The sequence below is a fragment of the Octopus bimaculoides genome, chromosome 3 (assembly GCF_046866305.1).
Source record: "Octopus bimaculoides isolate indiv1 chromosome 3, ASM4686630v1, whole genome shotgun sequence".
Classification (NCBI taxonomy): Eukaryota; Metazoa; Mollusca; class Cephalopoda; order Octopoda; family Octopodidae; genus Octopus; species Octopus bimaculoides.
The window spans coordinates 20662074-20674182 of record NC_142930.1 but is presented as its reverse complement, the minus strand read 5'-3'; the positions used below and the strand labels follow the sequence as shown (position 1 = coordinate 20674182).

Genomic DNA, 12109 nt, shown 5'->3' with positions numbered 1-12109 from the left:
GCTCAGAGAAGATCATTTTTGGTAGACGCGCGTCGTCCATTCGGACTATATGTCCGACCCACCGGAGCTGGGCCTTCATGATGAGGGCTTCGATCCCGGGTATTTCGGTTCTGCGAAGCACCTCAGTGTTGGAGACTCTGTCCTCTCAGGAAATTTCCATGATTCGTCGCAAGCAGCGGAGGTGGAACTGGTCAAGTACTCGCTTTTGCCCCTATACAGCGTCCACGTCCCACAGCCGTATAACAGAGAGGTGATGACGACTGCCCTATAGACTGCCAGCCTGGTGGAAAGTCTGATGCCTCGTTCGGCCCACACACCTATCCAAAGTCTATCAAACGAAGCTCCTGCTTTTGCAAGCCTCATGGAGACATCTTTGTCCATGCTGTAGTTTGAGGACAGGCAGCTTCCCAGGTATGTGAAACTCTCCACGTTGTTCAGAGTCGTGCTCTCAATCTCAATCTGAAGCTCAGGAGGTGTCAGGCCAGGTGCAGGCTGAAGCATCACTTCAGTTTTTCGCAGGCTAATGGTCAGTCAGAAGGTATTTGCTGCTTCTGCGAGACAAGTGGCAAGTTCTTGCAGGTCTGGTTCATTCAATGCTGCAAGCGCACAATCGTCTGCAAACAGGAAGTCTCTCACTAGGGTGTCCAAGACTTTGGTCTTTGCTTTCAGACGTCTGAGGTCAAAGAAGAGAGACCAGTTCGCTTTACATAGAACTAAATCTATGTGAATCTATATCACACATCTTTGGACTCTGAAACTTGAGAAATTTGGCGAGAGCATTGAATTTTACTTTACATTTTACGGTAAATCATCTTCATATGAAAACATCATCTGTATTTCTTGCTTAACGCACAGTAGCAGTATGTGCTTTACCAACTTTGATATACCGCGTTATTGTGTTAGTTTCAATAGTCTTATATACATTAATGAACTAATTGCGATTATTTTTAATTACTCGCATTCCATTACATATAATACCACCCTAGGTCTTCTTTATTATTTCGTACACAGACGTTTTCCAGATGTTACCACCTGGACACACAAAAGGCATTCACTGCTTTTCTAAATAGATATCTTGAAAACATCCCGCAATTGTGGTATGACAATCAAGTCGTCTCAAAACAACGCATTTGACTACACTTCTTCTGCACATGTTGTTGACACTCCGTCGCTTACGACGTCGAGGGTTCCAGTTGATCCGTTCAACGGAACAGCCTGCTCGTGAAATTAACGTGCCAGTAGCTGAGCACTCCATAGACACGTGTACCCTTAACGTAGTTCTCGGGGATATTCAGCGTGACACAGTGTGACAAGGCTGACCCTTTGAATTACAGGCACAAGAGAAACAGGAAGAAAGTATGAGAGAAAGTTGTGGTGGAAGAGTACAGCAGGGTTCGCCACCATCCCCTGCCGGAGCCTCGTGGAGCTTTAGGTGTTTTCGCTCAATAAACATTCACAACGCCCGGTCTGGGAATCGAAACCGCGATCCTATGACCGTGAGTCCGCTGCCCTAACCACTGGGCCATTGCGTCTCCACTTTCTGCATATGAAAAGCATACAAAACCCCGAAGTCATTACAAAGTCACGACATAACCTCCGGTGAGCTTTTCTACACTTCTCACGTATATAATATTGCCCCCACCGCTCCGCTGAAAAAAAAAAAAAAAAAGCGAATGGATTTTTTTCTGATCGGATTCTAATCTTTTACACAGCCCACCATTAAAGTACTAATTACATAGTTGAGATAATACTACTACACTATTAAAACATCATAGATATCTTAAATACTCTCACGAATACGCTACACGCAATAATTGACATTGTCGCTTCCCTGAGCCACATCTGCATCTATTACAGCATCTTGTAATCCTCTAAATAGCAAGCTGCTTACTTATCTTCATCCCCATCGACCCTGATGCACCCGTCTCAAATAGATTCGTTAATTCTTAGCACTAAATAATCTTCGCAATTATATATCCTTTTTGCCCAGACATTTACCACAAGCTTCATTCTGCAAAAATAAAAACCGAGCATCAACTATATCGATGTCAAAAATTGGAAGTTTAAGAGGTTAACAAAAATCGTTGGTGCTTCACGGATATCTTCCGACAAATTAGTGAAACGAAAACTGCAACGAGAATCTCCACCAGCAGCACCAAATATTTTGTCAAATTTTTCATTTCCAGACTTTCAATATTCAGAAACATCTTCAGTGCCCATTATTTCACAGCAGAGACTTGAAACCGAACATCAACTGATTCGATGTTTTTGCCTGGAGAAATTAAAAGAGACACGATTGCCGCCTCTCCACTTCCTGGCACAAATTTAAGATATATGATTTTAATGTTCCAAATACGTAGACACAATTAGGCTAAACAGCGAAAAATCTCGTACTGGAAAAAGACAAAAACGTATATTTATCACCGTTGATGTTATCAGAAACACTCGTATTGTTATCAGTGTTTGTATGTGTATGCTTGAGAATGTTTCGTGTGTGAAAGTGCTTTATCTCTCTCTCTCTCTCTCTCTCTCTCTCTCTCTCTCTCTCTCTCTCTCACACTCTCTCTCCCGCTCTCTTTCTCTCTCTCTCCCCTCTCTCTGTTTAGATCCACCCAGTGTTACAGAAGAATATTGTGTGAAACGTAAAATAATCACTCACTCATGAACAGTAACAAAGGATGGGCTTTTATATGCACTCACAACGACATGTCATTATTTGAGTGCAAATGTCTATAAAATACTTCGAATACAACAATGTACTTATTTTATACATATATCTCTCTCTATCTTCTTCTTTGTCCTTATTTATTTATCAATCCCCACCCCACTTCCTTTTCTCCACATGTCTCAACTCACGTACACACAGTCGTCAAGTGCGAAAAGGTGTCTTTGAATCGATGAGGTTATAATTATGTACGAGACCTGATATGATCGCCGAGGACAGAAAAAAGTGGTGTAAGAACATTGACCGAGTCTTCAAGGCTAAGGAACGAAGATTGCGTTGTGAGAATCAGGGTGCGTGCTCTAAGTGAACGAAAGTCGTTTGATGGCCCGGGTGACAGAAGAACCGAAACGTGGCAACAACGCCACAATTCGGTCTTTTGACAGATTGGAATGGGTGCCTGTTAGTTGATACCAAGCAGCTGCGAATAGCTTTTCAGTGTCATTTCGCACAATTGTTTGAGGCGGATGGCGGACAGTGAATGTGATGGAATTAAATGCACACCTCGAGGGCCTTTCGAGACACTTTGATAGGGATGTAGAGTCCTGCCTAAGATAACAAGAGCTTACAATATACGAGAAGCGATGAAGAAACGCACGATGGAAATGTCGCTGGGGCTGGATTATCTGCTCTACAAGCTTTATCTACATATGCCACAATTGTGCGGGGATCTTTTAGCAGTTGTCTGCCACGACTAGCAGCAAAATCAGAATTTCTAGTCCTACGATAAGTTGCGTGATGCTGCTGTCGAGAAAGGTCCCGAACAAGAGAGATGGTTTGACAACTTCAAGACCGTAATTCTACTAAATGCAACGTTGAAGATTTTGGCTAAGGTGTTAGCAAAGAGGTTGGACCTTGTCAATACTGTGGTTGGTGAGGCACAATCATATGCTACCCTAAATAGATATATTCACAACGTTTACCTCACAAGATACATCAAAGAAATAATAGATAAAGAATCCTGCATGGGTGACTGGTGTGTTTAGAACAGTCGAAAACTTTCGAAGATGTTAACCATGAATACTCGGTGACTATTCTGAAGGCGGCTGGTTTCGGGTTCGATTTCGTCTTCAGAGGCTTGATTGCTAAAATGTACTGCGACATTTGTTCGGTAGTCAGAGAAAATGACTGCCTGTCGGAACCGTTCAGTATATTGTACACGGCCAGTCAATGGTTTTCTCTCTCTCCCCCTCTGTACGTACTAACTATAGAGTCACAATTGCAGAAGCTGGAGGTTTCGCGAGGCATTCTGCGACAAGCAGGAAGCAGAAAATCTGTTTGCATTTGTGGACGACGTTATCATAATATTACTGGACACCAAACATTTTGAAGTGATCAGAACTATTCTATAGGAGTACGAGGTGACAGGAACAGAAGCTAATCAGAAGTCTTTAAGGTTGTGGATCGGCACCAACAGGGATAGTTCTATGCCATCTTACAGTATCGTGGGACGCTGGTCTTACGGATTGGTTAAATTGCGCAGCGTTTGATTTGGTCTACACCTCAAGGTGGACAAAAACTAAGAGGAGGTGGCTAGTAGCCCGGCTAATCTCACACAGAAATGGACCGAAACAAAACTATTCCTCAAGGGCCGGGCGGAGGTGGTGAATGTCTATATCGCATCTGTAATCTACTACCGCTTGATCTTTGTGTTTTTCCAACCATATGACCAAAGTGGAGTGCTTGCTCTTCTGCTTTCTGTGGAGTGGACATGTTCAGCTTGTCAAACAATCAATTTGTTGTCAATATTCGCTGCGCGAAGGACTGAGTACGTTGAGGCTTATGATGCACAGAAATATGCTGAGGTCGTGACATCTCCAGCATTTCCTTGACGGTAAACTGCTGGTGTGTCCACCGTTTGCTAGATGCACTTTTCTGTAGCTCGTCTCTATAATTGAACTGCTGTCCTGAATCAAATATAGACCTAGGTATGGTACCTGGCATCTAGAGTGCCATCAAGAGCTCCCAATCCTGAATTAGTCGGGCAATATGGTCGGTGGATGTTCCACCATGGTGTTCTATAGGGGGTTAGGGGTAGTTAAAAGCGAAGACATCCACGCGGAAACTCTGGGTGTCGAAGAAAATTTACTGGTTGGGGTATTCCCGAGGTCTTGGGCCAGGGAACAAAAAAATATTCCAGAAATCTCTGGATTGGCAGGGCTGCCGAGAGCTATTGCGGTTTGGGATAAACTCTACAGACTTGGCTGTGCCGTCGACCGCACTAGCCCGAGATGCACAGAGCGATGAAACCATTCCACACGTGATCGCACAGTGCTAGAGAATTGCTAGAATTATGTTGAACAGCCACTGTCACGTGTAGAACGGATCTGCCTTTGGACCAACTCTGTTTCGTAGGATACTCCGCCGCATTATTTCTGGCGGGTAGAGAAAACAGTTTTCTTTTGTTTGATGGCTATGGTGAAAGAGGTTATTTGGTGGTCGTAACTCAAAGGACTGAAAAAGTCTGAAAGCACTGAAGACAGATTCTTTCATTTTCGACCAAGCCTGCATCGATTCTTCAATATCCATTTGTAAAGAAAGATTAGGTTGGAGAGGGAGGAGCTGCCCTCCTCCACCTAGTAAAAATTAAAAAAAGTAAGTAAATGTTGCTATAATGTTATAATTCTTTGGTTATTTTTTTTATTGTTTACAGCGTTTCTGTAGATCACCCTGTCATATTTTCCTAAATTTTTTGGCAGCCCTTGTGGCCAATAAAGAAAGAAAGATTTATAATAATAATAATAATAATAATAATAATAATAATAATAATAATAGTATTAATAATAATAATAATATTAATAATAATAATAATAATAATAATAATAGTAATAATAATAATAGTATTAATAATAATAATAATAATAATAATAATAATAATAATAATAATAATAATAATAATAATAATAAAGATTATTATTATTATCAGTTGTTGTTATTATCTACAATCTCCCTTCTATTAAATAAAACCACTCAATAATGCAACTTATTCACCCGCCCACTTTTGTATGTCTCTGAACTGAATGCTGTGTTAGCGAAACGTTTAAAAATTTAATAGAAGCCATAACATAATTTTATTGTAGTGCAAGCACACACATGCGTGCACACATACTACACGCACATTCACTGCAGGTAACAATACATACGTACATACATATATACATAGATACATACATTCGTACTCACACATACATTCATATGTGCATACATGCATACATACATACATACATACATACATACATATATATATATTTATATTTATATTTATATATATACATATATGCAAATATACATGGATTCATGCATATTAATTTCAATACAAATAACAAGGGGCCTATATCTGTATCACACATCACACAGATATATACGCATCCATATATACACCATCTACACATATATGACACAAATATAGTCTTCTTTCACGTTATTTGTATTAAAATTTGGTCTGATTGAGTTCAAAATGTTAATACAGAAGACATAACAGATGTTAGCTTTATTTTATTATCACATTGAGTTCACTTATAGGATCGCAAGAAAGCCGTATCATTGAATTCAGTTGAACATATTTACGCTCTCAGTATTCATTTTACACATCTAGCAAATTTTATTCATAAGTTAAAGGTCAAGCTGTGGCTACAATAGACCGCCGCATTTGTGCAATGGGTCGAACCTAAAACCATGCAATTTTGAAGAAAATTTCTTGCTTAACGATACGGTTATGCTTGACTTGCATATATGAAATGATAGCGCGGACGTTTAGCATATACGCAGCACGAGAATATGGATATCGTTACACAATTCCGTTTACAGTGATATTAAAATATTGCATTCTAAGTTTGTTAATCCCTCTATCCTTCTTTCTCACCCTCTCTCTCCCCTCTCTCCTTCTCTCTCTCCCTATTTTTCTCTCTCTCCCTATTTTTCTCTCTCACACGCACATACACACTTCCCTCACACACATGCACACTTCCCATATACGACAAATTTGTTAATCTTCATACTTTGTACACTAGTACCAAGGACCTACTTCAGTGGGGTCAATTGTTTTGTCATATTAACAATAGTTGTATGTTGCGCATCAATGTATATGCATATATATATGTGTGTGTGTGTGTGTGTGTGTGTGTGTGTGTGCGTGCGTGTGTGTGTTTGCGTGTGTGCGTGTGTGCGTGTGTGTGTGTATGTGTGTGTGTGTGTGTGTGTGTGTGTGTGTGAATAAATGAATAAGCAGAACGTTTCATTTTAGAGCAAGTAATTTATAATTCAAACATAATAGCAGAGTTGTTAGAGCAAATAAGAAATAATGCATGTCTCTTACAGCTGTTTCTAGAATAACAATGCAAATGGTACAAAGGCCATTGAGTAAAGATTTCCATATAAATAAACGATTTCGTCCTCAAAGAGGAAAAACTAAGTAGTATCCTTAATAAAAGATAATAGCAGTTACCAGTTCCATCGTTGAAGAATTAAGAAATATCCTTATTCATATATCTATCAATCTATCTATCTATCTATCTATCTATCTATCTATCTATCTATCTATCTATCTATCTATATCTATCTATCTATCGGTATATATATATATATATATATATATATATATATATATATATATATATAGCAATGTTAATTCTCTAAATGAAGTATTAACAGTAACTGCACGATAAAGTCTAGTATATTGCCACTTAAGTGTGGCTGACCCCTAGGGGTGGATGTTACTGTTGCTTTTAGCCCCAGGAGGACATCTCCTCCAGCTGGCTTATCGACACACGACTGTGTCCTGTTTGCCAAGGGAAGTTATCCCTCTCACCTCGATCAGCAGCACGAACGTATCCGGATTTCAGGGTTATTTCCCTTCGTCGGCGTTCGACAGCTGATGACCTTGGTGAGAGAGACAAAAACCTGGCAAACAGGACACAGTCGTGTGTCGATAAGCCAGCTGGAGGAGATGTCCTCCTGGGGCTAAAAGCAACACTAACATCCACCCCTAGGGGTCAGCCACACTTAAGTGGCAATATACTACACTTTATCGTGCAGTTACTGTTAATACTTCATTTAGAGAATTAACATTGCTTGTTTTCACCTTTTCAATATCAGTGAAGAATTTCACTGGAAAAGAAGATATAAGGTTTGCCAGGTTTTTGTCTCTCTCACCAAGGTCATCAGCTGTCGAACGCCGACGAAGGGAAATAACCCTGAAATCCGGATACGTTCGTGCTGCTGATCGAGGTGAGAGGGATAACTTCCCTTGGCAAACAGGACACAGTCGTGTGTCGATAAGCCAGCTGGAGGAGATGTCCTCCTGGGGCTAAAAGCAACAGTAACATCCACCCCTAGGGGTCAGCCACACTTAAGTGGCAATATACTACACTTTATATATATATATATATATATATATATATATATATATATATATATATATATATATATATATATATATATATATATCTAATTAGATATGTTTCGACCAATAATTGGTCCATGTCATGTCTAACTTAATAGCACCACCTGATAGGATTATCTAAATGCTTTTTAAGCCAAGTTTTGTGGTATCATGGTCCATTCGAGTGGGAAGTTCTTAGTTCTTGTTGAGTGAGTTGTAGCCAGGCATAGGTGGCTTATCTGGTATTCTTTGCAGATTCCGTTTAAACATAATAGGATCCTTTTCCTCTTTGATCTGTTTCGGGACAATGTTAAATAGGACAGGGCCTGTTGAGGAAAAGAAATTGTGTTGCAGTGTATTTATGTGTTGTAACTCGTTAGCAAGAATGTGTTGATTGTAATGGTACTTACATTGATGAATAAGATTTCAGCATTGTTGAAATATATTTGTGATGAATTTCATGTTTCAAAACGTTGCTTACTTTATACTCAGCCTGATATATAAATACTATATATTCTTTATACAAGAGTGCTATTCTAATAACAATTATGATGGGAGATTTTAATCTATCCTGAGTTGATTATCTACAAACAGTTTGAAATCAGGTACTCCTACTTCAACTGCTGACAAAGAAGCAGTAGAGTCACTTTTCGACTTCATGAACGAGTTTTTCTTGTCCCAACTTGTTCTTGTACCAACAAGATATCAGAACATTTTAAATTTTGTGTTTAGTAACCACGCTAGCGCAATACACAATATTTCAGTGGGAAAACCCTTATTTCAGATCATGACACAGTTCTCTGTAACCTTAGATTCCACCAGCTAAACCTAGTGTCCTCTCTCCGGCCCACCGATTTGATAACATGGATCTCTATGCGTCGCAATCATAAAAGATCTATCATATGTTGACTGATCTTTTACACATGCACACACCTCCTCCAGCATCAAAATATCTTGGTAGATCTTTGTAGACATTGTCACAAACATATGTGCTAAACACACCCCGCCACAACCTGTGAAGAAAACTAAGCGCAGATTTCCTCAAAACAGAAAAACGGTTATCAGAAAAATAAAAAGAACAAGCAAAAAAATTAACAAACTAGAATACTGCCAATAGCCACACATAAATTCGACGGTTATCACCCTGCTCGAATTGAAAAAATATAATCCCCAACAATGCATGAAGATCATCATCAATAACCAAAGAACAGCTGAGGAGAAAGGGGCCGTTGAGAAAATCAAACTCAACCCCAAAGTGCTCTTCTCTTTTGCGGAAAAACACACGGTCACTATCTCCCACTGCTGGCCCCTTAATTAATGAAAACAGCAATCTCCAAGATAATGCCAAAACCATGGGTGAGATACTGCAGAAAGAGTACTGCTCTTTTTAGCAATCTTGATATGGCCGATCTGGACTGTATCAGTGATGTTAATCTTCAACACGCTATATCGGATGTAAGGTTTGGCGCCCCTGATGTCTTAGCGACGATAAACGAAATTAAACACAATTCAACAGTAGGCCCTGATAGGTTCCCTGCTTGTGTCCTGAAGGTGTGTCGACATCAACTTGCATCTCCTCTTGCTAATATGTGGCGAAACTCATTGGATGCTGGTTATTTTCCTGAAAAACCTTCTGTCCTAGCCTGTTGTTCCAGTTTTCAAAAAGGGAAACAAGTGCCTTGCAGTGAACTATCTACCGTTCTCGCTCACCTCTCATATCATCAAGGTATCTGAGAGGGTGGTGAGATCACGGATAACACACTTTCTTGAAAGCAACAGACTGCTGAACCGCAATCAACACGGGTGCCGCATTCTACATTGATTTCTGCAAGGCCTTTGACAGGATTGATCATAGGATTCTCTTGATAAAACTATCCAGAGATTTAACATTGCTTGTTTTCACTTTTTCAATATCAGTGAAGAACTTCACTGGAAAAATACTTATATTTTGCCAAGAGATTGTCTTTCTCATCGAAGGTCGGCGATTATCGTACGCTGAAACTCGGGTCCGTACGTATCGCAGATCAAGATGGGAGGGATAACTTCCCTTGGCAAAAATAGACAGGACACAGAAGTGTGTCGATAAGCCAGCTGGAGGAGATGTTCTCCTGGGGCTAAAAGCAACAGTAACATCCACCCTTAGGGGTCAGCCACATTTAAATGGCAAATATACTTCACTTTATCGTGCAGTTACTGTTAATACCTCGTTCAGAGATTTAACATCTATCTATCTATATATATATATATATATATATATATATATATATATATATATATATATATATATATATAATATGTACATATATATATATATATATATATATATATATATATATATATATGCACATATAAGCACATATATGTATATATATATATATATGCACATATATGCACATATATGCACATATATGTATATATATATGTATATATATATATATATATATATATATATATATATATATATATATATATATATATATATGACTTACATTATTGAAAGAATACAACATAGAAAAACACAGAGCGCAATCTGGAGGCACACTTGCGATCATTTATGGAGATCGATCGCATTAGATATATATATATATATGTTATTCTCAAAAGAAGATACACTGCTCTGGGATAAGTATAGAATACCTTTGTTGTTGAGTTCATGTATACGTGTCAACGCAAGGAATATTGATGGAGCATTCCAAGCAAAGCTCTGATAAATGCAAGCATAGTAGATTTCATATAGCTGTTTCTTACACAAAAAAAATTATGTATAGTGACAGAGCTCAACTGTCCTGAAGATGTAAGCATTTATTTCAAAAGCATTCAGAAGTAGAATATTTATCGAAAACTGCTTCCAAACCTAGTTTCATTACCCAGAATATATATTTATATTTAAGTTTATAATTATTAGCTCTACTTGGTTAGGTTTAGGTTGTAATCACAAAGATTAAGCTGAAATTTTCAATAAGAGAAAGGTACCAGTTAGCATGTCTTGCAAATACAATCCGTAAGTGGAACATCAAATTGCTGCAAGACTTCTAATATTCAACATATAGCTTTGTTGTTACTTAAATACAAGAGATGGGGCAGTGTTTCTTTGTTAGAAACCCCTTTATAACTTCAGTTCTATATTTAAGAGATGAGGAATTATTTACATTATTTACATTATCTACATTTGACGGATATTCGTCCTCATCTTGTTTGTTGTTAACACAACGTTTCGGCTGATATACCCTCCAGCCTTCGTCAGGTGTCTTGGGGAAATTTCGAACCTGGGTTCTCATTCCTTTATAACTTATTGAAGTAATTCAACTAATTATCTTGCACACTTGCGCAAACATACATGTGCACGCACATACACACGCACACACAAGCACACACATAAAAACACACACGTTATATATATGTTAAATATATCGACCAATTATAGAATTTCTTGAATGCGGAAACCTAATAAACTGTAATTGGTTAACGCACTTAAAAGCCTTCAATTACCCGCAGGAGTATTAGAGTATCATATAAGGAGTTATTATCCTGAAATGGAGGCGATGAGCTCGTAGAATCGTTGACGAGTCGGACAAAACGCTTAGCGGCGTTTTTTCCATTTCCTTTGCTTCTGTGTCCAAATACCGTTGATATCGACTTTGCCTTTGACCCTTTCAGGGTTGATAAATAAGTACCAGTTAAACATGATGGGGTGGAGTCGATGTAATCTCCTTTTTTTGAAATTTCTGGCCTTTTGTCAATATTTGAAACCATTTTTTCCGAAATAAAATTATAACATAAAAAGTTATTTCGCCAATATAAAATCAAAGATTTGTTATTACTCACCAATAAAAAATGGAATGAAGCCTTCTGGTTTTATGACTTTGTTACTGTTCTCCAAAAATCTGGTGGGTCTAAAATTGTTAGGGTCGCCCCAGAAAGCTACATCGTTCATGATGGAACCGAGGTTCGGTATTATGATACAGTCTTCGGGAATATTATAACCGCGAAACGTAATAGGGTGTTCT

At 38.6% G+C, this 12109-nt stretch overlaps 1 protein-coding gene across 1 annotated transcript in view; it reads right to left on the bottom strand.

Moving 5' to 3' along the window:
* LOC106884087 (cytochrome P450 2U1) overlaps positions 1 to 12109 on the bottom strand; it is a 68195-nt gene that overhangs the window by 6763 nt on the left and 49323 nt on the right. The window contains exon 4 of the mRNA XM_089348666.1: positions 11928 to 12109. This exon is cut by the window's right edge and continues 259 nt beyond it. Within this exon, the coding sequence (XP_089204792.1) occupies positions 11928 to 12109 (182 nt within the window). The remainder of the gene's footprint in view (positions 1 to 11927) is intronic.